The 25,432-nt window shown below is 33.1% G+C and overlaps 2 protein-coding genes across 3 annotated transcripts in view; one reads left to right on the top strand and one right to left on the bottom strand.

Annotated features, from left to right (window-relative positions):
• The window catches only part of LOC135839225 (G-protein coupled receptor GRL101-like), a 169,608-nt gene that overhangs the window by 61,716 nt on the left and 82,460 nt on the right, over positions 1-25,432 (bottom strand). For both annotated transcript variants that reach the window (XM_065355157.1, XM_065355156.1), the window contains exon 2: positions 23,578-23,654. The gene's annotated coding sequence lies outside the window, so the exon portion shown is untranslated. The remainder of the gene's footprint in view (positions 1-23,577; positions 23,655-25,432) is intronic.
• On the top strand, positions 5,829-7,073 carry LOC135841253 (uncharacterized). Its single transcript, XM_065358124.1, has 2 exons — positions 5,829-6,190; positions 6,280-7,073. The coding sequence occupies exons 1-2, from the start codon at positions 5,848-5,850 to the stop codon at positions 6,831-6,833; spliced, it is 897 nt and encodes a 298-aa protein (XP_065214196.1). The 5' UTR covers positions 5,829-5,847; the 3' UTR covers positions 6,834-7,073.

Raw genomic sequence — 25,432 nt, 5'->3', positions numbered from 1 at the left:
TTTTTATAAGAGCTAGCTTACTTTTTGGCCAATAAATACGACTTTGTTGGTCGATTTCGAAGTCAATCTGACTTCGAATTCATATGTGGGAGTAGTGAGTACATACCTATTAATTGTTGGGAATGAAGAAAAGTGAAAAAAAAACATTTTTTAAAAAATTTTCATTAGGTACAATTTTCTACAAATAAATGGACATAGCGCTTATCATGTCTACCTAAATTTAGATTAGGTATCTATTCATGTTTAACAGTAGGTACGCACCTAAGGAAAGTATGCGGTTTCTTTTCTCACATTAAGAAACCATTGATAAAAATTGACAGCAGTTAAAAAAGGTAGGTGACGCAAAAGACGAAAAAAAGCTCATAATGACGGTAATTTATTTCAAATATTTGTTCAGCTTTCAACAACTTATAACGTACGATGGGTTTTTAATGAAAAAACGAGTAGAAAATTTTGCTGAAAGATAAATTACGTAATGCCTTTTGAGATTATACAATGTTTAACTACCTAATAATAAAATGGCTGTTACGAGCGAAGGTCCCATTTTAACAAGCTTCAAGTTTTTCCAACAAGTACCTAAGTATGATTCCTTCATTCGAGGGATCACTTATTTTCACATTAGGACAAGTCAATTCGTTGAACTGAAAGTAGCAGAAGTGCGAAGAGCGAAGACACCTGTTTAAACGATACATGCACATAATTTTCAACGTGGTGCCAGTTCATTCGACAATTTATTATCCATTGAATGAAGGTTTGGATTTGGTAACTAGAAGTTGCTGCGAAAACACCAGGATAAAACATTTGATACAGTTTATTCGTTACGTTAATACTGAAAGTTAACGCGTAACAACTGTTGGAAGATATTAATTTTTTTCGACGAAATTTTTACGCAGGTAATAGATATTTATTTTCGAAGCAAGAACAAAAGTTTTAATTTTTTTTTTGACCATCAAAATGACAAAAACTTTTTTCTTTTTTATATCAAACGAGCTGCTTGCAGATTAAATGTATTTTATGTGTTTTGAAACTAATATATTAGCACGTATGTTTTCACCAAATTATATAGATCACGTAAACGCATAACGAAAATCCAACGTGCCAAAAGTGTAATCTGTTTATAACGGGCCTCGCCGCCTATAGAGTTACAGTTTTTTCTCCCTCACATTGATATTCGATACATCGTTAATATAACTACATAAGTACTATAATTCAGAATAAATACATATGAGTAAGGCAGAGTAGGAAACAAATTTAAATGAACACTTCTCACAAAGTAGGTACCTACCTACACGAGTTATAACATCTTGAACTAAAAATAAAGTGGGATTCTTCGATTTCGCTCATTTTTTACGAATTTCCTTCGATGGTTTTGTAAAATGTACTTCCTCATTTCCCTTATAATGACTTCTGAGAGTTTATGGAGAGAGTAAAACCACTTTCTAACTATCGATTCAAAAAGTCAAAAACGAATTAAGTACAAACTCAACTTTAGTTTGGTGCTTCAATTGAATAAAATTTGGACGTTTTTCGTGGTTGAATTTTTTTAATTTTATAGAAAATTGAAAAATGAAATTCAGAACCTGAAATTTAGTGTGCTGATGCATTTTTGAATTCATTTATTTTCCGGTCACTGAAGATGAGCTACATGTTTTGGAACCGTTTTGAAACTTTATTTTATGAAACGACTTGAAACACTTCTGGTATTGTAATGGTTCCTGTACGTTTGGAGGCCAGACGAACAGACATGCGACCTTGGGAAGCTAGACAGGAAGGTACATAAGTGACTTCAAAATTTCGGACAGACGAGTCAATGACCTTGAGAGGCTAGACAGGCAGACAAACTACCTTGACAGCCAGACAGGCACTTGAACAACCGCGAAAGGCTGGACAGGTACATAGGTAAGTCAGTGACCTCAAAAGGTCAGACAGGAAGGGGCCATATTTCCCTAAACAGATTGAGTAGTGGTTGGAGTAAAAAAAAAATATTTTTTCAAGAATGTCTTCTCTTCAAGTATCCTAGGGAGTTATGACTTATGAGTCGTGATAGACAACCTGTCTCCCCTCCCCCTCCCTCTCGAATCTAGGATTGCGATTGTGAACGTGAATGAAAACATGGATTTAGTCTTAATACTAGATTTTAAGTGTAAATATATTGTTGAATAAAAAACCCTTACCGCCTAGTACGAATTGGGCACCCCCTCCCCCACCCCTTCAGCTGTGGTCCAGAGCTCACGTTGTTTAAGGACACATTAACTTGGAAGCACAAAGACTCGCGAAATCGAACTACGAGTTGGTCCAGTTGCCAAAGAAGCTGGAAGGCTTATTTGGCACCCTGACCACGTCATTGTTACCAACCACATCACCGAACGGTGCCGGAAGGGTTAAATTACCTATTTACATAAGTGTTGTTAGCATTAAGGCATATCCGTCTGACAAATGTTTACTTGAAAATGAAATTTGAAGTGCAGGAAAAAGTGTTTATGAGACAAATGATGAGCCGTTATCGTTGAAAACAGCGTTGTTAAATCGCATAATCCATTATTTTTATTTATTTATTTTTTCATTTGAATAAGTTCAAGTTCAAGATTTAGATTTGAGTTAATTGTGTACGATTGTGTTGCGTATGATGAAGTGAGAAAATATTCTAAAGTTCGCACGTTGGTCAGTAAGGCAAATATTTGAAAAAATAAACGGATAAAAATATGGGCCAAAATAATTTGCTTCGTAGAAAAACATCAATCAACCTTGCGTCTAAGAAAAAAAAATCGTTCTTGAAAATCATCTGTTTTTAAAGCTGCTTATTTCGTCGCCTGTTCCAATTTCTATCAGTAATTTTCTTATTCAACGAAATAAGACCTTAACCTTTCACAGATCACGGTCAGTAAAACCAACCCAAGATTCACCAAAAAAAGCTGAACATTTTTTAGGATTACTTAACTGGTCGGCCACCAAAATCAATAAGTCAATTTCGACTTGGGTACTGGAAAAAAAATTCAAGTGGAAATTTCCAATAAAAATCCCTATGAAAAAGCTACGAAGGACATTTCTTAATAGGTAGATTTCGATTCGAACATCATGAAAAATGCGATAACACATGTCGCACGCACCTACCTATACACTAAATCCTTAATATAAAAATAACTTTTATATTAACTAAAATAAATGTGAAAACGCCTGGAAAAAGTTCAACCATTGCTTTTGAATACTCAAGTACATATATAAACTTTCCTAACGTGAAAATATTTTAGGTAGGTATACGCTGGATATAATGTAATTTTCAGTATACAGATAAGTATAAGTAAAAGGTTAAAGTTATAGTAAAAATTATGATAACGAGAAGAGAGCATTTTTGTCAATACATTAAATCAAAAACTCGACCGTTTATCGTAAAATAAATCGCTGCCCGGAAAACCTAATACATAAATACACTATGATTTGTTAAAAAGATAAAACACCAATATCGTTATCTAACTTTTCACTTGAACCTGCACTCGTTGAATATCCTTTTCCATAACGATAGTATAACTTTTCACGGTTATTTTTATTCCTCTGAATCGAATTTAGTGTATAACGTGGTAGCACATTTGAAAAAGCAATCGATGTAATACTTTTGCTAGAGTCTTTAACATGTACATCTACTACCTACACCATTTCCAAAAGCTTCCGGATGAAATTACACATCTAGATCGAGTCTTGGTGAACTAAAATAATCACGTAGCAAAAATTTTGTGTAGGTATTTCCTTTTTACGGAACTGAGTTGAAAAAAGCATAGAATGTAGATGTTTAGGTAGGTACAAATAGATAACCTTGAAGCTACTCGTACGTATTTACTGACTCGAGTTATTTTTGTTTCTGTCGACGTAGACAAAAGATTTACATGTTTACGTCAAATGTGAAAGTAATTTCAATAAGAAGAAATCGAATGATTGGCTCTACAAAAATTCAAGTAAATTAGCCAATTATGTTCGCACCTACTCAAATCGCAAAATTAGATAGCTAAGTTGGAAAAATGCATTTAGCAACTGAGTGTTTTTTTTTGAAATTTTTCAGATTGCTTTACAGATTAGCTGATTTCTTATTCATCTTGAAAATATTCGTAATTAGTTCAATAATTCCAAAAAAATCAAACTCAAATTATTTTAAAATTTTCCATACCTATTTACAATTGATTAATAATCTCAAAAAATGTAATTTAATGTAATTTAATAATTTCATAAAATAACACAAATAAAGACAAATTTGGAATCTAAAATTTTCAAAATACCGTACTAATCTCACAGCATTACTTACTCAACCTATACCTACTGTTTTCAAATTGATTTGAAAAAAATTGAATTCAGTAATTCCAAAAAAATTATAAAAAAATTCACATGAAAATTAATTTAATGAATGAAAATACAGACATAATCTGATGCCAAAAAAAATCTACGAGCAATTATAAAAATACAGATAAGTAAGTAGGTATGGTCTACGATAAACAATGTACTTTGCGGAGGTGAGGAGAAAGGAGTGTTCCAGAATAATTTTAATAAAAATTGCGCCAAAAAAAATGAGCGACCTACTTTGAAAGCTTATGGCTCTTTCGCCTTTTTGCCTGGAAAGAAAAAGTTTAAAAGAGTATCCTTCGTTAATTCAAAACTATGCCTATTAAATAAAATACAAATTGATAATAAGTATGTAGAATACGTAGGTACAGGTAGTTAATTAGGTACGAGTATACCTGCATAAAAGAAGACTAATACCCAAGTAGGTATACCTAGGTAGGCTAATTTTTTGCGTAGCGGATACATGTTTTATTTTAAACGAGTAGGTACACACTTTTATTTTCGCTATTTGAATCAAACAATAAATGAGGCGAAAGAAGACGACCTTTAAGTCCCTAAAGCATTACAAAAATATTTATTCAGTGCTCAAATAAGAATCTTAGTATATTACTTAACAAGTGGGACAAGTGTTCGTACACTTGTTCCGCTTGCTAAGTAATGCACTTTACTTAATTAATATAAATAAAAAGTGTATCAGTACCGCACTGTTTCAAGGGAGGTTCTATTAATTAAAAAAAATTGCCCAAAATAATTTAAAACATACCAATAAATTGGTCCTTGGTCGTATCATTTTAGTTGTTACATGATTATTTCTGAATTGGTAACACTGCTACAATATTTGAACTAACCGTAACTTGCTTCTTTCCATGTGTTGGCGGTGCATTTTGGTTGAGTTTACGTTCTGTCTGTTCTTGATTGATTTGTTTTAATTTTGCGAATTTCGATTGATAATTTGTCAAGTGCTCAGTTTTTAAAAAAGTTGTTCACCTGTTCTGTTGTTCAATTACGTAAAATAATGGATGTTAATAATGAAAACGAATTAATTGTTCTAACGCCGCCGGACCTTGCTGAAGCTTCTAAGAAAACTGAGAAAGAACTCTTGCCGGTAGCTTCAAAAAAAAAATACATGTTGTGTTACGATAATCTACTCTCTTGGGCGCGAGGTAAGAAGTGGCCTCCAACTTCTGAGAAAACATTGCTAATATATTTCAACGAACTATCTGCTACAAAAAAGTCAAGTACTCTTTGGTCGATGTACTCCCGTTTGAAGGCTATGATCATGCTTAATCATGAAATCGATATTGGCACTTATTCGAAAGTAAAGTCTCTTCTTAAACGTAAATCTGTGGGCTATGAGCCTGTTCAAGCTAAGCCATTATCTGAGGAAGAAGTGAAAACGTTTCTTGAACTTGCAACTGATTTTGAATACTTGGCAATCAAAGTAAGTAAATTCAGTTCACCTATGAACGATCATATTCTATATCTTTTACAATAATTTTTATGTACTGTTATTGATAGGTGATGCTTGTTTTTGGCCTTATGGGTGCGCTACGAATGTGTGAATTGCATGATATAAAAGTAGACGACGTTCAGCAACATGGCGATCTTTTATTAGTAAATATACCAAGCTCAAACACGAAAAACAACGCAAAAAAAAGCTTTGTGATCCAAGGAAAATACTTAGGTTTGGTTAGGAAGTACATGGAGTTGCGTCCTCCAAATACAAACGAAAAAACAGACCAATTTTTTATTCAATATCACGAAGGAACGTGCAGTCGGCAACCAATCGGTATTAATAAACTCCGAGGCATACCAAAACTAATTGCTAAATACTTGAGTCTACCGGATGCGGGAAAATATACAGGTGAGCCACAGAACACGTCACACAAACATAGTACTTAATAGTTAAAATATTGTTGAAATTCTAATTTTGTTGTACTATTTTATGTATAGGCCATTCCTTTCGTCGGACGTCTACTTCAATACTAGCCAATGCGGGAGCCAACGCTCAGACTATCAAACTCCACGGTGGCTGGAAGAGCGATAGCACTCCGAATCGTTACGTTAATGAGTCAATCCAACACAAAGCCAAAACAGCTAATATCATTGCATCTGCAGTTCTCGGACAGTCTACTCACACATCTACGGAACCATCTGTACCTGTACACTCTGATTTTGCTCGTATCGAAGATATTCCTTATTTCAATCTAGATGAAAATGAAACTAAAGATTCTGAAATAGAAAATAACGTTTGTAACCCTGAATTCATTCCAATTTTGACTCCAAATGGATCCGATGTAACTATAGATTCAATTTTCAATCAGAATGAATCAGGTACTGTTATCAATGATTCTCAGTTAAGTGCTTATATAGTCAAAGATGAATATAAAATTACACAATCACAGGTTATTTCTGACGAAACTGTGGTGCAAAAACCAAAGAAATTCAAATACAAAACGCCGGTATTGTACAAGTTCAAAAATTGTCATGTAACTATTAATCATTAAGTTCGTCGTTGTTTTCTCCTTCATGTTATTCGTAATGCAAAGATGTTTTGTTTTTGTTTTTTTTTTTTGTTAAAAATGCGTCGTTGTTTTCGTAGGTATGTAATTACGTGTTCATATTTTCAGTTTTATTAAGTTCGTTGTCGTTTTTTCATTCGTGGTATTCGTATTCATACTGAAAGGATGTTTTTGTTTTTTTTTTTTTGTTAAAAATGCGTCGTTGTAATTATGTATTATAGTTTTCAGTTTTGATTATTACGTTCGTCGTCAGTTTTCCATTCGTGGTATTCCATACTGCAAGAATGTTTTTTTTTTCATTTTTTTTTGGTGAAAAATGTGTCGTTTTCATAGGTATGTAATATGTATTCATAGTTTTTCAGTTTTATTAAGTTCGTCATCGTTTTTTACTTTTTTCATTCATGGTATTCATTGCAAGGACGTTTTGTTTTTCATTTTTTTTTTTTTAGGTTAAAAATGCGTCCTTGATTTCATAGGTACTTATGTACTCGTATTCATAGTTTTTCAGCTTTATTGAGTTCCTCCTCGTTTTCTCATTCGTGGTATTTATAATGCAAGGATGTTTTGTTTTTCGTTTTCTTATATTTTTTTTGTTAAAAATGCGTCATTGATTTCGTTACGTATTCATTTTTTTTTTTTTTTTGTTAAAATAATGTTCAAAAAATACAAGAGTGAATAAATATACGTAAGAATTGTGTTTCCGTTTTATTTCACTGAAAAGGTGTGTGGTACTGGTAAGTAAAAACTGAACGGTAAAGTGTCATTTGTCCCACTGAAAACAGTGCGGTACTGATACACTTTATTTATAATAATTAAGTAAAACTTTGTATTTCTCGATGTCGGGGCTATTGTTAAACAACACAAAGTTAATAAATAAAACGATACCGTCGGATGTATGTATTCGAGTATTACTCGTTCAATTCAATTTTAGCGATAAAAATCTACAGCCTTTAGCGCGATAATCGAATAAATAACGGTCATTTATAAACACTTCAGACCTCTAGAGTACATGACAGTATCTTTAGAAATTTATCATCGGCGAAAATCTCAACCGAACGCTTTTGGAAATTTGGTCAAGATTTCGTTACGTTCTTAAAAATATTGAAAATCATCTCCCTTTAAGTCATATCCTTTCTGGTGTTTTCGAGCAGTTTTCAAATGAAAGAAATTCCACCAAGTTTGAAACATTAATATATCGCGAACGAATTTTTAAAATTATGTTGTTCAATCAACACTCTTATTTTCTTTATGAATCTTTGGAATCACACGTACAATAAATATGTAATCATTTGGGCAACTAAAAATTAAGTTTTCATCTACTTTTTTTTTGATGGTGTTTAGATAGGTAGGTATGTATATGTATACCTACCTATGACTTTAAATTTCAAATCGAAACGAATTTTTCAAAATAAAAAAATTAACTTTTGTTACCAACCTACCTGTACACATAAATCATCCAAAGTATTAAATTTTACTGCACCCAGTACGCTTAATTTTATTACACTAGCAACAAGTCGTGTTTACTAATTGAAAATTATACCGAGAAGCACCTGTTTTTTAGATTTATTCCTCGAAATCTCGTCGTCATTTATTTGGCAACAAAATGTAATAAATTTATCTCCCTAGAACAAAATTGTACCTATAAAATTTTCGGCGAGGTTAGGTCTCGACTCAAATCTTTCAAATTGTTCTCAATACCTAGGACGTACCAGTAGGTACCTATATAGTCAATCGGAAGATGAAAAATGTAGGTAAGTACGCTCAAGTATATGCGAAACGTTTGATATCATTTCAAAATACGTTTTAGTGAAATGAAACCACAACATTGAGGCATTTTGCCATGTACAAGACAGATATCTACGTTCGATGTCGCGGAATTTACACTTTTAATATTGCTTTTTTATAGATTTACAAATCACAAAAATGCTATTTTACACCTACTTGCGCTTTTCCTTTTGTCAAGATAAACACAAACAATAAAAAAATCTCCATTTCAAAAAAAAATGTTTATTCCTCGTGAAATTTCCGCCACATGTAATATTATCGAACGACGAATGGTGTTTTCATTGCTGCGTCGTATTTGACGTGAAAATTTCACTTTGCGATAGATGAACGTATAATTTTATACAGATTTTATACGAAGATTGATATTTTCTTTATGATGTATTTATGTAAAATAAAAAATCTATGAAATTGCATTCCCGTTCGGTGTATATATTTTTCCATAATAATTTACGAGCTAAGTGTTCTATTTCGTAAACGAATTAGAATGTCTAAAAATTCAATAAATGGAAGCTTTCCAAAACATGGAAATAGTTTCATAAATCACGAGTCCACCTAATGTTACACAAATGCATAAAAATCGTTTCCTTTTTCAAGACGCAGGTGGTATACAGAACCAATCTACTACTTTTACTAAATGTAAGTTGTCCAACTACCTACTCGATATGTGTCTTGAGAGAATTATATTATTTATTCTAACGATAGGTACAATATTGAGGTGTATAAACGGTGCTCGATTAAAATAGGTAGATATCTAGTAGGTAGCTAGGTACCTTATCATTAATAAGTATATTCATCGATTTTCAAACATACTTTGCATAATATGATTTCTTTGAAATCTGACGCAAAAGTACGACTGGGTAGGTGTTAGGTACGTAACTCTATGCAACTGAAGAAGAATTTTTCAGATCTTTTCAATCAGTGAACTATCCATCTTACAATTCGACGTAAAAATATAAAAATAGCTCTGTAACTGAAAAGTAGGTACATAATATTTCAATGAACCATATTGGATTTAAAATACATCAGACAAGTCTGAGAATAGAAATAAACCGATTCTTGTTTGAAAATCATCCGAAGAGAACTGGCTCGTGCATACTTAGGTAATAAATATCTAAGTAAAATTGAAATAATCCCACATCATGGGAAACTTCCGAAAGAAAACATCTCCATTTCCCAAAACTAAATAATTCTACCAATCGCAAATTGATTAAGTATAAAAGCGCGTAAAGCAGTCTTTAAATATTCAAACGGTGAAATTTGGTGGTACGTGTAGGTAGTAGAAATTAACACATCATTACACAGTAGACTCAACTTAACATTTAACATACTACAAAATGAACAATACCCCATCCATATTCTAATAAATGATGGACCAAAACTGATTAGGAAACCGCACTTATGGCAATGTACTCGTAATAATCCGTACCTTATCTGCTTCAGATGAATAAGAAAGAAAATACACGCGCATAAACTGAGCAGTGTAATAATAAAATAATCAGTTAATCAGTACATCGGTACGAGTAATAAAAAGACAAACGTAGATACCCATCAACTTACCATTAAATTAATCACCTAACTCTTTGTAATAAAAAATGTCGAGGATCTCGTACCTGCCTATTACTCATGCGACATCGAACAAGTGAATGCTGAAATAACATAATTTTCAATTCATTTCAACTTTTACCCCAGGGAAAAGCGAATATCTAATTACAAAATATCAGCAGGTACCAAAGTTTTTACTGCTTTTAACTTTTATAAATACGCGACAATTGAGTACCTACCAATACTTTTCCATTAAAAAATTTACTGCTGCATTAAATGCCATTTCAGCAATTGGAATGAAATTAATTTATTCAAAATTGATCCTATAAGAACATGGGTATTATGACTAGATAATCGCCGAAGTCGTAGGTACAATAATGTAGGATACTACGACATTTGGAATTGGAATTGCATACAAAAACAAAACTTTGAAAAAACTCAGAAGTGATGTATATTACCTACGCTGTATACCTATGACTTTAATTAATTCTTGAACTAAAAAGGAAAAACAATTAAGTACTTCTCAGCTGTTTTTTGTACTTGCAATCCTCAGTAGAAGCTTACGAATACAACGGAGCGTCTTTGTTTCAAGACAAAACCCATTAAAATGTCAAGATTTTCAACTTCAATAATTCATTAAAAAAATTTTACGAAAAGAAGTGACACCGGTATTCCTTTTCTGTGAAATTTTTCAAATTATTTTAGAACTAGGAACTTGTAAGCTGAGATGAGTGTGCAAAAAAGTGCACTTTCCGGAAATCTGATTTTAATTTCGAAGCGATCTAGTTGTAAGCACATTTTCAGAGATAAAACTTTACAATTTTGATGCATCTACCTACATACATACAACACAAAATCATTATTTTTCTTCACCATCATGGTTGGCAGCACCACTTCACCATATTTCCCAAATCTACTTCCGAATTCCTGATTGAGTGATTGAACATGAAGTTTAGTTTTATGGATTCCAATAAATAGTAAGTACCTATGTAGATTCCAATATTTCATTTGAAAAATTCGAACTTCAGGCTTCAAGCATAATGTGATTCAGTATGAGAAGAGAGCACATGAAAGAAAACTATCCATTCAAGTCTGAATTTTGGGGTTGATAAAAGCCATGGCTAGACTAGCAGAGTGGATTTGTTCACCAAAGCTTTCAACTTTCGAGTCGATTGGTAAGTAGGTACCAATCACTGTGAATAGTTTCAGCTCCACAGGACCCAGTTTTAGAGATGTCATTTTTTTCATTTTTCGTTTTTTTTTTTTTGCAAATTTATAACAAGAATTTTGTTTAGCCCCATGTGGATTGAGGTTTTAGGTTTTTTGGTGGGAGGGGGGGGGTCTGAAACTATAACTCACTTTACGAAGAGGTTTTTCGGCGGTATATATGTATTACGCGTAGTTAAATAACAAACCCACCCAAATGCTTTCGAGGACAAATTCGTCCTTCGCATCCACTTGTAATGCCCATAACCTTTTTTGGTCTTTCAATTTCACAATTCCATAAACAGTAATTTTGAATTTTATACGCTACTACTCCTTCCAATCGACGGGGATTTTGCTAAATTTTTATGCTAGGTACCATGAACATAAGAGCAATGGTCTCGGGAGTTCCTTCTCAGTACCGTCACGTCACAGAACAGTTAGTAGGTACCTACACTTTAATCCACTATTTTTCTTTGAAATTTTAAATAGATGTCTCCCTTGTCATTATTATGAATTATCGAATGTCTCTTGAAGAAAAAAATTCATCATTTTTTGTAGAGGTGCAACGTTCATTTCACACTTTTAATTAAGTGCATTTAAAAAGTTATGCAGAGTTTTTATCAAAAAAAAAAAAAAAAACGTTTGTAACCAGAAACAGTTGAGAAAGTAACCATTTAACGTAGTAAAAATCACCAAACAAATTGAAACATTTTTCAATTACTTAAAAATGTAAAAAAAAAACACAAGTAGTAGGTAGTTTTTAATACACAATAAAAGTGAGAATTTTTGGCAAAAAATTGTGACTTTTGAACAATTTTTGGAAAATATGTGACTTTTGGGATTTCTTGTTGAAATAGTGATAATTACAACAATTTTTAATTTTTAGCAAAACAAGAGGTATTTCGGTAACTTTTGGATTTTGCAATTTTTGCCAGAAAAGTGAAGCTTCGTTGCGACTTTTTTGTAAAATGTTTGACAATTAAAGCAAAAATACAAGGTAGTGAGACTTTTGGGCAATTTTTGAAAAAAAGTGAAACATTTGGAATTTTTTAATTTTTAGCAATTCTTGGTAACAAACAATACTTTTTGGCAATTTTGACAAAATACGGCACTTTTTGCTATTTTTGGCAAAAAGTGAATACTTTTGTAAATTATTTTAATTATTCACTGTAAAAAAAAAACCCTGTTTTAAAAATTATCCAAAATTCATAAAACTGTAGATAAATTTTTTTACTCATATTGTCTTGTAGTTTAAAACCTTATTATTAAAATACTTTTTACACCACACAAAATATCAATAACATATAGGTAATAAAAACTGAAGAGTTGGAAAACAAAATTGAAAGCGAAAATTTTCTAATGAACGAACATACGCTTGTTTTAGCAGCTCGAAGGTTAGGCAACTACACACACGTAAAGTGAATACGTGTTGCATAGTTACCAGGTAGACGCCTTACTTCTACCTTAAAACACCCAGTACAATCACATTATTGGCATGACCTATCAACTCAATCAATTTAGAAATTACTCGTCAAAACGAACCCTTTTTGCTAAAAGCTTTTCCGACACATCTTCAAACAAAATCGATCACATTTTAAACAAATCTTTCAATAAACATAATCACGGCGCAATCAATCATCTTGATACATTTTTTTCTATCAAGAGCAAAAATACACATACACATAATATGGATGTACAATATCTCAATATGAAAGCGTTGACAAAAATTGATATTTAAATCTCGAGTAACATCATTTAAATGTATCTACTCGTACGGATAATAGGTTTATATGTACCTCTACCTACCTACCTCAAAACGACAATGATACTGATCTAACTTGAAAACAAACACTACACAGTATACGAATGTAAACAACAATCAGACGAAGTTTCCTATTTTACAAAATCTTAGCTTGAAAATATAAGCAACATTCGTTTGTTTTATAAGGTAGGTACCTACAGGAAATTCTCCAAAAAAATGCATTATAGCGGATTTTTTAGTATTGTAGTGAAATAAATCAAGGTTTACGTTACGAAAATTGAACATGACAATGGAAAATTTTGATAGCGATAAAAGCAACGAATAAAGTATGTATCCCATTAAAGTGGAGACGTGAGAGGAAAATATTTCAAACATATAATATTTAAAAATATCAAAACCAATGTCCATATTTCAATATGTAGTACCTACCTATCTAGGTCGCTTTAATTCGTCTCGTTTATCGTGCATCGAATGAATGTTCGACAAATAAAACACAATTTATGAATGGGTACCTACTTTGATATAGATATGTGAAATTTTTGAGTAAAATCACCGTAATTTACAACCAATAAATAAAGCTAATATTTCACGTATCATTTGTTTCGTCAAATAGTGAGACGTACATACTACCTACATAATTTTACATAATATCAATGGTGGCCAATTTGACCATAGTATACTAATTAGATATCTATGCAATATCAGTAGTACATAACGAAAAAATTTTCTCGATATACCATCACCATCAATTGACTCTTGTGACGATTTTTCAATGGAAATATTTTTGGTTCAAGTTAACCTAATAATACATTCAAGCACCAGGTACCAGGTATGTATACTTAGGTATATTATAGGTACTATGTTCACCCACTATCTACTTATAAAGCCTACGCACGATCGTAGAAAAAGTCAAAGTAAGGACTTGACAAACTTTTTTTATTTCAAATTACCCAAGAAATTTAACAACAAGTTTTTGCTACGCGCGCACTTTGAAAACGTTATCCTTTTTATAACATCTTTGAGAATACGTTTATCGTAGTTTTTTTCTAACAATGTAACATTTCAAAGAAGAATGTGAAGCAAGGAAGGAAGATCCGACGTGATTACTTTCGCAGTTGATATACTTTTTTTCATATGATAAAACATACGTACAATCAAGCAGCAAAAAAATTTGTAAGTAACAGAAGCCCAATTTTTTTCAGCAACTTCTTTTGTATTTATCTAAAAGTTGAGTTTTGTTTTTGTTTCATTTTGTTTTAGCCTGAGAAAAAAGAACAGGTTGTTAAATTGCTAAGTAATACGAAAGCTGGGATAAGTACGTACTTGAATGACTTTAGGAAAAAAAAGTTACGAGAGTTGTCTTTGATCGACAAAATTCCCAGTTAGTTCGATTAAAATATTCATGAATTTTATTCCTCGAATCGAATAAATAGACCTACTTACTTACCTAATTAAAGTCTCGAGGCGATATATTTTTTATTTTTTGACAATATTACGTTTTCTCATTTACAACGACGTTATCAAGTTTTGCTGTCACTTCGCATGATGAGAAATTTTCAAATTTTAGGTACATAAATTTATGCTGCGAGCTTACATTGTATATTGTATAATGTACAAGGATGTAACTGTTTATGAAATAAGATTATTAAAAATGGTCTTCTCAGACATTTTATCATTTGCAAGTAGGTGCCTGGTAGGTGCCTAGAAGAAAAACGATATTATGTTTTATTCGGTACGTTGCTAAAATTACTTTTAAGGCGATAAACGAGAACTTTCCGTAACTTTGTTCGAGATATTTGTTAGGTGATATTCTCAATTTCAAAAATTTTTCATCATTTGTCTGAGAATAGGTAGGGTAGGTAGGTACTCGTGTAACCGCAAACAAAACAGCAAAAGTCAATTCATATACCGTGTTTAACAAATGCCACATCTAACGATAAATTTTAAATGTTTTCTTATGTGCGGTTGATTATTTGACATAGATAACGATAAGTAGAGAGTAAACTTGGCGTAGGTATATATTTCATCGTTGTCAAAAATGAAGAACCACGCGTATGCTACGTGGTGCCTGACTGCCTGTGCCGGGTATGTAATGTGCCACATACGTAGACGTACCTCAACAATATTCAAAACCACCGTAGAATGAGACTTGTTCACTTCAGGCGTAAATTTCGCAGTAAACTTATCTCAACTACCCTTTTACCACGTTACTTCCAGTTTTTATGTTTTCTACCTACGTCTCCTTGTACTCTCCCTCGCACCTCAGCTGTTGATAACTAAAAAATCCTTCGCACGTAGGTAGGTATATTTTGAAGAAGTTTTTATTTGATATTTTTTCGTTCTCTTTCTTTTAAATTCTGAACGCGAGATTCGTTTTATAAGTTGATAAATTTGATTTCGACGTTATTCCTAAACATCTTTTAGCAAAAGATTTTTTAAATTGGTTTTATCTTTTTCCTTATATTTTTCGTTGTCAGTTTTCAAGGCCAATGTCAATGTACGTACTATGTACCTACAAGCTGTACAAAAATTTTCAAACTTTTATGTACGAACGTATTTTTATATAAGGTGAATGGACTCACGTATGCACATATTCGAATTGCATTTGATCAAGTTAGAAGGCCGCAAGTGTGGTTTAAAAGGTGTTCCGTAACAGGACAAGTGGGTCACTAAAAGTATCAGTCGCAAGCATACATGTGCGTTTTTGTGGAAAACTAAAATCTCCAAAACGTCGCTAGAGCCTTAAGAATGGCTAGAAACCTTCTCTAGTCGAATCAGTATGTTGAAATTAGGATAGGTTTACAGAGTGAATTATAGTTTTCCAACTTGGTTTGGTAAAATTTTATGGAAATTTCAACTATTATAAATTTGCTGGAGGCTCCAGCACTGCTGAAAACAGTTCAAAACCGATTCCAATCAATTTTATGGTTCAAAAATAGGATGCACGCCGAATTTCAGCTCTCTACGTCTATTTGATTAAATTTTATTGATTGTTTTAAAATCAACCAAAAATCAATAAATCTTAAATTGTCCAACTCTCGCTTTCTGCCAATTGCAAGAAGTCTCACCTTCTTGTCTTAGGGATAAGAATGATCGGTGTTGAAGGGAGATGTAGTAACTACTGCCTCAATGGTTCATCTAATAAATATCACCTTAGGTAGGGGGGAGATTTATCCGACTCCTCACTAGCTCAGATGGGAGTTCTGATGGTACATACTTTTAGTAAAAAGCTCATGCTGCCTTGACTTTCAGTATGTCCTCATCATCATACCCTATATAATTTCCCACGTTATCAGTACCTCCTTTACGTATTAGTTATAAATAGAATCACGTAGAGGTACTATGAGAATAATCACCTAAGCGGTGGAGGCAGATTGCACCATATCAACTTTATTTGTCGACTTCGCCAATTAAGTCTTGTTTCTTGTCAAATATTGATAAAAATCGTATGTAATTTTTTTTGACGAAAAATTACAAAAAATTCCTACTGTTGGCTAAAAACTGCTAAAAATTTCGTGTTTTTTTTTTTACAAAACCTTGTAAAAAATTTGTACTTTTTGGACAATAATTGTGAAAAAGTATCACTTTTTTACCAATAGGTAAATTGTCAAAAAATCCACATTTTTACAGAAAATACAATATCTATTACCCGTTTTTCTAATAAAAATGCGCCAAATCTTAAGATTAGAGGGTAAAAAAATGTAGAAATTTCAAAATTTTCAGTTTTCTCATAAATATTTTGAGAACTGGGGAGGGGGGAGGGAGTTTCCTGGCACGACGTCTTTTACTAATATGGTACCTAGGAGAAATTTTTCTCGTGAAATCGGACAATTTTAGGGCGTTAACAAATATTTTTTTACAAGTAGGTAGCTATAAATGAAAGCTCTTCTTTCTAATCCGCAGGTTTGTCATCATGGGTGGAGATAGGGGTCTAAAATTGGTATACATACATATAAGTTGATTTCACCAAAGTAGAAACTGGACTGAGGTGTTTGGAACCAGTAAAGTTCACAATTTTAAAAATGTTGTCGTTCAATCTGCCTCCACCTGCTAGGTGATAGATCTTAGGGTAACCCTTTACGCGATGTGATTTATTGCTATTTAGTAAAAAGGGTTTACCAGTAACAAGGGAAAATATTATAATAATAGCCTGGGTGTGAATGAGACATTTCTATAGTCAAGGCGGCACGAGCTTCTAGATAAGGTGCACCGGGGCAAGTCAGAATGATTTTTCGCAATTTCAACTTTGACCAGCTGTTACTCCCCTTCTAATGAACCAATATGGATCAAATTTATTATGTAGGTTCCCATAAGGGTTCTTAACCTATGGTAAAAATTTGAGCGCGATTGACACAGTAGTTTTCGCTCAGTGGAATAAAATATAAACTGTCCTGACTTACCCCAATTGAGGGGAAGTCAGAACAGGCTAAACTTTGCAGAGGCGTAGATCACAAACCGAGCGTCCTAGAAAAATTGCATACAACCAAACTTGTAGAGAATTTAATTCTCTTTGAGATCACTCTCATCAGATTTTCACTAGGACGCACGGTTCGTCCGCTATATGCGAAAAACTAAGAAATAGAAAGTCTGTATTTTAGACCAAATTCAAAATAAGTTCAAAACAACAACAAAATACAATTGAACCAAAGACATCTAAAATGGAACTGAATCGCGAAAATTTGTATGCTGTGATGAAGTAGGGGTAGTACCCTCAAGTCACCTTTAGTGGCACTTTGTCAGATATAAACCTCTAGGCGCTAGAGCAAGTTTTCTAACTTACCCCGAATTCCAACTTCCCCCGGTGCACCTTATAGAAATGTATCTTCACTTGGTTTTTGCAATCAGCCGTGGCAAGATCCTCGTCAAAGTATGTGGTCAAGGAGTAATTTGTATATGAAAATAGGCGTATGCCTAAGTAATATTATTTTTAGTTAACCCACTCCGCGTGTGTTTAAGATGATATTTTGATTTAATCGTAATCGTTGGTATTAATTAATTAGTACATCAAGGTGACAATCCGACAATTATACCTTTTGTGGCCATTTCAAGATATTCCTGGTAGGCTAAGGAAAAGAGGTGGAGAGATGATCAGCAGTGTTGGGTAAGTGGGTACTTACATGGTGGTGTCTCCACTGTATTAATTATAGCTTTTTCATAATTAATAGATGACGTCATTCGCCGTAAGGGATGGAACAAGGGTTCCTCACTTACACATTAATGAACCTATTTTGCATACATAACTATTGTAAATTGCTTAGTTAGTAAGGTGTCAATTTCAAGTATAATTGCCATGATATGCCAGGAAAAGTACCTTAAGTACTGTCCTATTTGTCTAGATAGAGCATATTTTTTAGTGAATAAATAACATATCACAATATGTTATAAATAACGTGAATGTAGTAAATATCTTGACAGAATAAACCCTATGTACATAAATGGTATTTAAATGTTGATTATTTATGTACTCAATGACTTAGAGATCAGTTTGATTACTCAAGAGAATTCCCATCTGAGCTAGCTAGGAGTCGAATAAATGTCCCCCCTTAGGTGATATTTATGAGAGAAACCATTAACACATTCAAGTTCTAAACTATCAACCATCGCTGATCATTACTATTTTTAAGATAACAGTGCTTCGATTTTTTCATATATTTGTACCTATTGTAAAATTGGGAAACTCACCGGCACCATTTATTTTTCACCGAGGAGGCTGAAAATTTCATGGCGTGATTTTCTCACCCGAGGTAAGAACTTCAGGAAGTGGGAGCGAAAAAAAAAACGGAAAAAAATGTCTACCATAATATACCTATAAATAAGGCACCTACCCCCTAGCCTTCATACGTTTAATAGTCTCATCAGAAATCTAATGCAAGAAAATTGCTACTCAAATCGTCAAAAGAAATTTGTAAACAAAATTCAAGCGAGATCGGAGGGGACCAGTGTTGAGAACCGTTTGGATTTGAATTGGTTGTGATGGTTGTGGTTTTCAGAATCTTTGAAAATAAGTGGTTCTGGTTTCGGTTCTCAAAAGGTTCCTAGTTGTGGCTTTGAAACGGTTTTGTTTTGGTTCCAAAAGATACCTTTCACATTGTTCTTCCAAAATGGTTCTCAGTTCTTCTCAAACTCAAACGGTTCTGGTGGTTCCTTTTACTCCTCCTTTGATATTTTGCTGGTGGTACTGGTTGTTCACCAATTAAAAAATGGTTCCAAATGGTTCCAGATGCAAAAAATTGGCAAAAAATTGAAAATTTGTGAAAATTCCCCTTTACCTCGCTTATTTTGCATGAAAAACATGAATTCTTATTTCACTTTGGTAAAAAAAACGAAGTTTCAATGATGAGAGGACCAAAAAGAACCGATTCCTGAAAAGGGTTCTGATGGTTCTTCTTATTTGAAACTTGTTCTGGTTCTTGTTCTGGCTGTTCTTTCCTTAAAAAACTCAATTGGTTCTAAATGGTTCTAAATTGTTTCAAAATCATTTTATATGGTTGTTCTTTCGGTACTGGGTCCCGTTTCAATTGACCTAAAAAAGCGGTTGTGGTGGTTCCAAACTGTTGTGGTTCCAAACGGTTTTCAACACTGGGGAGGACCCATATCATTTTGGTTTAAGTTGATGATGTGAAGTAAATTAGGTAAGTAAGTTAAGAGTAATACATAGGTACTATAGTTCAGCAGATATTGATATGAATGAATCTGGCTGTATTTACGGCGAACTGGTTATGCAAATCTATTAACGTACCTATTTTAGCATAGGTCTAGGTACATACTAGAGCTGAAAATGGTACTTGCTGACAGCGGGTAACTATCGTATCCATATCGTAAATTCTCGCTACTCAGTAGTAGCGAGTAGCGAATTGAAAAAATGTCGCACTGGTTCAGGATATAACTAGTAGCGCATTGAATGCGTAGCTGGTGTACCGGCATGACATCATCATTGTCATCAATCATGTCAAACGTCAATCACACATACGAACGACAGGTGTCGAAGCGTAACTCCTCCCACTTACGCATTATCAAATTTTGGGGTGCGTGCGCAGACCAAGTGCAAAAAATTCGGGTTGTACTCGCTATACGCTACTATCTATCATATATCCGAATCAACCCGATACAACCACTAGCGGGTTTAGCCGGTATTTTAACCAGATACCGGTCAGCGGGTAGCGTAACCGTTTTCAGCTCTAGTACATACATACGTACTACGTACTTATAAGTTGGTGTGAAACCTGGAAATACGTACATTAATCGTTTGAGGAGGGAGGTAGGTTACACGTAGGTGACTATAGGTATGCTTTGATTTTTAAAAACTGATTTGCGTTAGCCTTTCATAAACATATTGGAATAATCCCCCCTTCCCTCCCCAACACAACGTACTAGGTACCTATTTTACTAGTTCCAAAGAGATTTTTATGCTTATTTTTACAACAAAAAATAAATAAAATTTTAGATTTTCGAAACAATTTTGAAAAAAAGTACCTATTGGTGTAGGGAGATTGGAATTGATATTGTTAAGCTTCGATCAAAATTTGTTATTTTCTTTTTTATTAAGTATTGATTTTGGAAACGTTATTTTAAAAAATAAATTTTCTTAAAATAATGTTTGCATGCTTATTTCGAGGTTTTTTTCAGTGGTAACTCGGTTACATATTATGTCAATTTTCAGCTTGCATACTGATTTCCCAGATATTGTTCTGTAATATAACATTACCTATTCTGTTTTGAAATTTTTTATTAGATATTCAACAAAACGAAGATTTCAAATACCCTTTAGTGCAAACTTTGCATGGCCATACGAGTGAATAGGATAAGTACAAGTATATAAACGTATCTATTACCAATTCGTTTATGAAATGCACTGGTACATTGGATATTGAATTTTCAAAATATATAAGAACTTGTCAAGAGTCAACATCGTACATAACGAAAAAGAAAATCAATTCTATAAAATATTACTGATTGATATGTTTCTTTCCATCACTTGCGAATTATGCAAAAATCATACACAATACGGATTTCATTACAAACGAATTCTTCGACATAATTCCTTTTTTCTCATATACGTATATCGAATTGTAATATAATATACGTCGATATTTCGCGAGTACATGTGGTATTGAAACTAATATCTATGCAAATATATTCAACTGTATCAAAAAATTGACAAAAAGCGTTCGCAAAAATATGTAAATATTTTTAGACCGTGAAAATCAAAAAATTAGCCGAATACGGGGTATTTCTTAGAGAAAGGACGTTCTTTCGCCTCAGAATATACGTAACAGTATTATAGCGAAGTTATGAAGTACAAATTCCAGTATCAAAGAGTAATTTTGTTTCGAGTCGATTCTTTTTAATCCTTATTATTCCTTTTGTGAGCGTTCTCGTAGAAATTAATTCACCAAAGATCACAATTAGTCGTAGACCTATTATCATTAGGTATCTTATACCGTGAATTTGGGTATTAGGAAACCGCTTTGTAGGTACTACATGAAACTGCAGCGAAAAATTAAATTCTGTAAAGATAACGTAGGTAAGAAGTAGCTAAGAAAAGTAGAATTTTATCTAAGTACCTACGTAGACATAGCAGATTCGAATACAGGGTGTCATAATTGGTGAACCTACGTTTACAGTTTACCCTGCAGCTACCCACCATCGTGGCAATGACCAAAAATTCCACGAGACTAATACGTCGAGATACTTGATACTTCTAGCTAGGTAGGTACCTAATTTACTCGAGCAGTATTTCAAATAAGTAAGTACATCTTATGTTAAGATATAATAAAGGTATAAAATTTCCATTTTATTAACATAAGCTTTGTACCTTTTGAAGTACCTGCCTCTCACAAAGAAGTTTATATCTCTTGAAAATTTTTACATCGTTATTACGTGGCGGCTAGAAAATAACCCTGAAAATTACCGCAAGTCCGTTTCAGTTTCCAAATTATACCAAACTGGGTTCAGAAAAATTGGTTTTTTAATCGGCTAGAGGTATACGATATCCTAAGGGCACTGGGAGTAATAAATTTACAACATGTATTTTACAATTTGAGAAAATAATACTTAACTACGTAAGAAGCAGTGATACTAAAACGAAGCCTCGCCGTTTAATTAAAAGGGAAAAATCTCGTAAACAACAATTTACCACCCACTGTATCACATACAGAAGATTTTTCACCTGTAAGAAAGATTTCGGCAACCTTCCAACATCTACTCCACATAAACGCCTGTTTATGGTTACAAAGATTTTGCATACGTTTAAATTTATAACGTTTATGGTAGGTACATAACATATAAATGAAAAGCAAGACAGAATTTGTATCTGTATTATAGTAGGAAGGTACGTAGCGTTGTATTCTACTACGGTAAGTATTTAAGTTGCATTATTTCTAGCATCTTGAAACGTTTTCATTTTAAAACCCAATTTACAAGCATTGAATCTAGGACCCATTATCTTAATAACAACTGAGTATAGATGAACGACGAAGCAAACCTAAGCTTAATTTACTTTTTCGGCTCTCGCCTGAGCTGCGTCGCGCGGTTACAAGTGCTGCGATAGCTAATGACGTGTTTTAAATAAGCCCGGTTGGATTGTATTTTTCACTTAACACAGTTTTAAAATAAGTAGGTATAGGTACCTGAATGGGTTACTTTTAGGTAAGCGTCATAAATCGCTGACTTCGAAACGGTGCGGTGAATCGGATCGTGGCTTTTTTCGAAAATTAGGTACACGCACAACGAGCGTTGCACCTACTTTGATCCTAAAGCAATTAATGGGTTGTAAAAAATTCAACGTTTTAAATTACCTACCTAGGTACGTGATATCTACCCGATACTTATTACGTACGAAAAGCAAAACGACATTTTTATTTTTGAATCTTTCGATGGGTTTGTGTAAAAAAAAAGTCCTCTTTGGAGGATTACAAAAGTCGTGGAATGGGATTTCGAAATTCGAAAATACTTTCTACGGGAGCACATATGTAATTTTGAGGGTGTAAAAAATAAATATACCTATTTGAGATTCTAAAAAAAAAAAATGACCCATAAAATGCTAAAATTTTTCGAGACGTAGCAACTTAAATTTTTCTATTCATGCATGAAGGACTCTAATTTACAATTTAGGGATATTATTTTGTAAATTTAAAAAAATTTTAAACATGGTGTATCATCTTCTACGATATAAGGAACTGAACATTTGATGTTTTCCATGAAACAATGATGCTACCTTTGAAACCTTTGAAAACGGAAGAAAACGGGTACGCGACCTTCTTAAATTTTCGACTTGTAGTCGAATTTTTCCAATAATATTCAAGGTTTTCCGATATTCTCTCAATTTTATTTTAATTAAGGTCATCTGAGCTGCCGAGTTAATTAGGATTTTTTAAATGCTTTGAAAATTTTAAAACAACAAAATACGTATTATCTGTAGAATTAGGTACTTACCAACGTGGAAAAATTCCATTGAATTTCGAAAATGTCTTAGATATATATTGTAATTTGAACGCTGTCTGGAGGAAATTCTGAAACAAAGAACAAATTATAAAACATCGAGTTTTCGAAGTTGGGTTTTTTGAAATTAAAGAAAGAAAATGAAATACCCCAAATCGTGTTGGATACCCACTTTTTATTATTTTACCACCTATTCGAAATAGAAACGTAGCCCACCTCGAGGCTAAAAATCAAAAGGCGCGGGTATTACATAAAACTTTTAACTGGAAAATAATAAATATACTACCGAAGTAAGCAGGTAGGTAATGGAAAACAAATTTGAAATTCGGGTGTTGAATTACACCAGAACTTGAAAGAGTTGACCAATAAGTAATTTGAAAAATATATAAATAACAACAAAGAATGATGAAAGTAGTCTGAAAGCCCTTGCGATAAGTTCGTATTCTCGTCAAGTATACCATCACTTACTGAAGCAACAGATGAATGTTCTTTAAAATTAGAAAAACGCTCTTCTATCGAAGATAAAACCGATGCACCCTGCTCAATTTCACTTTTTCATCGTCACTCGAGAATTAAAACCAATCCAGATTGGAAAACCTCTTTATAACTTAACGACAACGCTAAAAATGTGTTCGCTGTTTTTTTGATAAAAACTAAAACCCTAGAGAGAGGAAGCAGGTAAAAAGAGGAACTCGAATCACTCACGTATATTCGATCTACATACGAGTAGGTAGATTTTATTCATTGAATGAAATCCGATGAAAAAAAGTCACTAGTTTACATGTGTTTGACAATGTACACGAATAATCCATAATGGAACCTACGGAGCCAAAATGTTCACCAGTAGAAACATTCTTCAAACGTTGAAAATAAACCCGCACGTTTGTTTGCTCGCTTTTGTATCAAACGAAATCATCTACAGTTCTATACCTACAACCTTCCACAGTGTCAGGTACCCAGCTCCTGTCTACTTACTTACTTACCTACCTACTTACCTACCCAAAAACATGACATAATTTCTAAAAAGATTACGTATGCGTGGATGAATTTTGAAAATATCAAAAGAATATTCAGGTACTTTTTTTAGGTACCTAATACTGATGATTCATTAAGACTATACCTATACTCGAAGTAGGTAAACATCGTCATTATAATTATTTATTTTCATTAATTTCCATCGATTCGAGTATCTGCGATAGATAGCCTTGTCTATAACAGTTATAAAAATTCTGCTTCGGAACCCAAATCGCAACAGATATAGGTACCTATTTTTATACTATGAGAACAATACGACTTCAACTCCCCGATAATAAATCCGAATGAAAATTATTTTCCGTGGAAACAATCGCGTTAAGTTTATATCAACCGATCTTTTGTTTTGAAAAGCATTAAAGAATTTTGATAAATTTATTTTAAGAGCATCCTAATTACTTTATTATGCAAATTCTTTGTGCCAAGAGAGAAGCAAATTAAGCATTAAAAACTTGTTTTATTAATGAAAAAAGTTTTATAACACAGTTTGTTATTTTCCCCCGCATATACTTCCGGATGGAAGATACTTCTAGCAGGATGATCGAGCAAATTAGCGACAAAAATTAAAAACTCTCGATGCAGTGTTTTGCTGTGTTGATGCGATGGCTATGTTCTTTTTAATATACGAGAACACGAAAACGTAACGTCAAAACTCGTTAGTATACCTATAAGTTTTTAAAAGATGAGCTGCATTTTAATCAGAAAAATCGTGTTCTTTTTTTCATTCGTCGATTTCACAAAATTGTCATAATAAAAGATCCCTTTTCTCCGCATATACCTTCCAGCTATGCTGACAAGGGAATTGATGTTCTTAATC

This window comes from Planococcus citri, chromosome 3, assembly GCF_950023065.1.
Source record: "Planococcus citri chromosome 3, ihPlaCitr1.1, whole genome shotgun sequence".
Taxonomy (NCBI): Eukaryota; Metazoa; Arthropoda; class Insecta; order Hemiptera; family Pseudococcidae; genus Planococcus; species Planococcus citri.
This window is presented reverse-complemented; position numbering and strand designations above follow the sequence as displayed.

Excerpts from the sequence above, each read along its gene's own strand:
- LOC135841253 (XM_065358124.1), top strand. The coding sequence starts at position 5,848 with ATGCTTGTTTTTGGCCTTATGGGTGCGCTACGAATGTGTGAATTGCAT. Across the intron at positions 6,191-6,279 it reads GGATGCGGGAAAATATACAG|GCCATTCCTTTCGTCGGACG; the intron begins GTGAGCCACAGA and ends TTTTATGTATAG.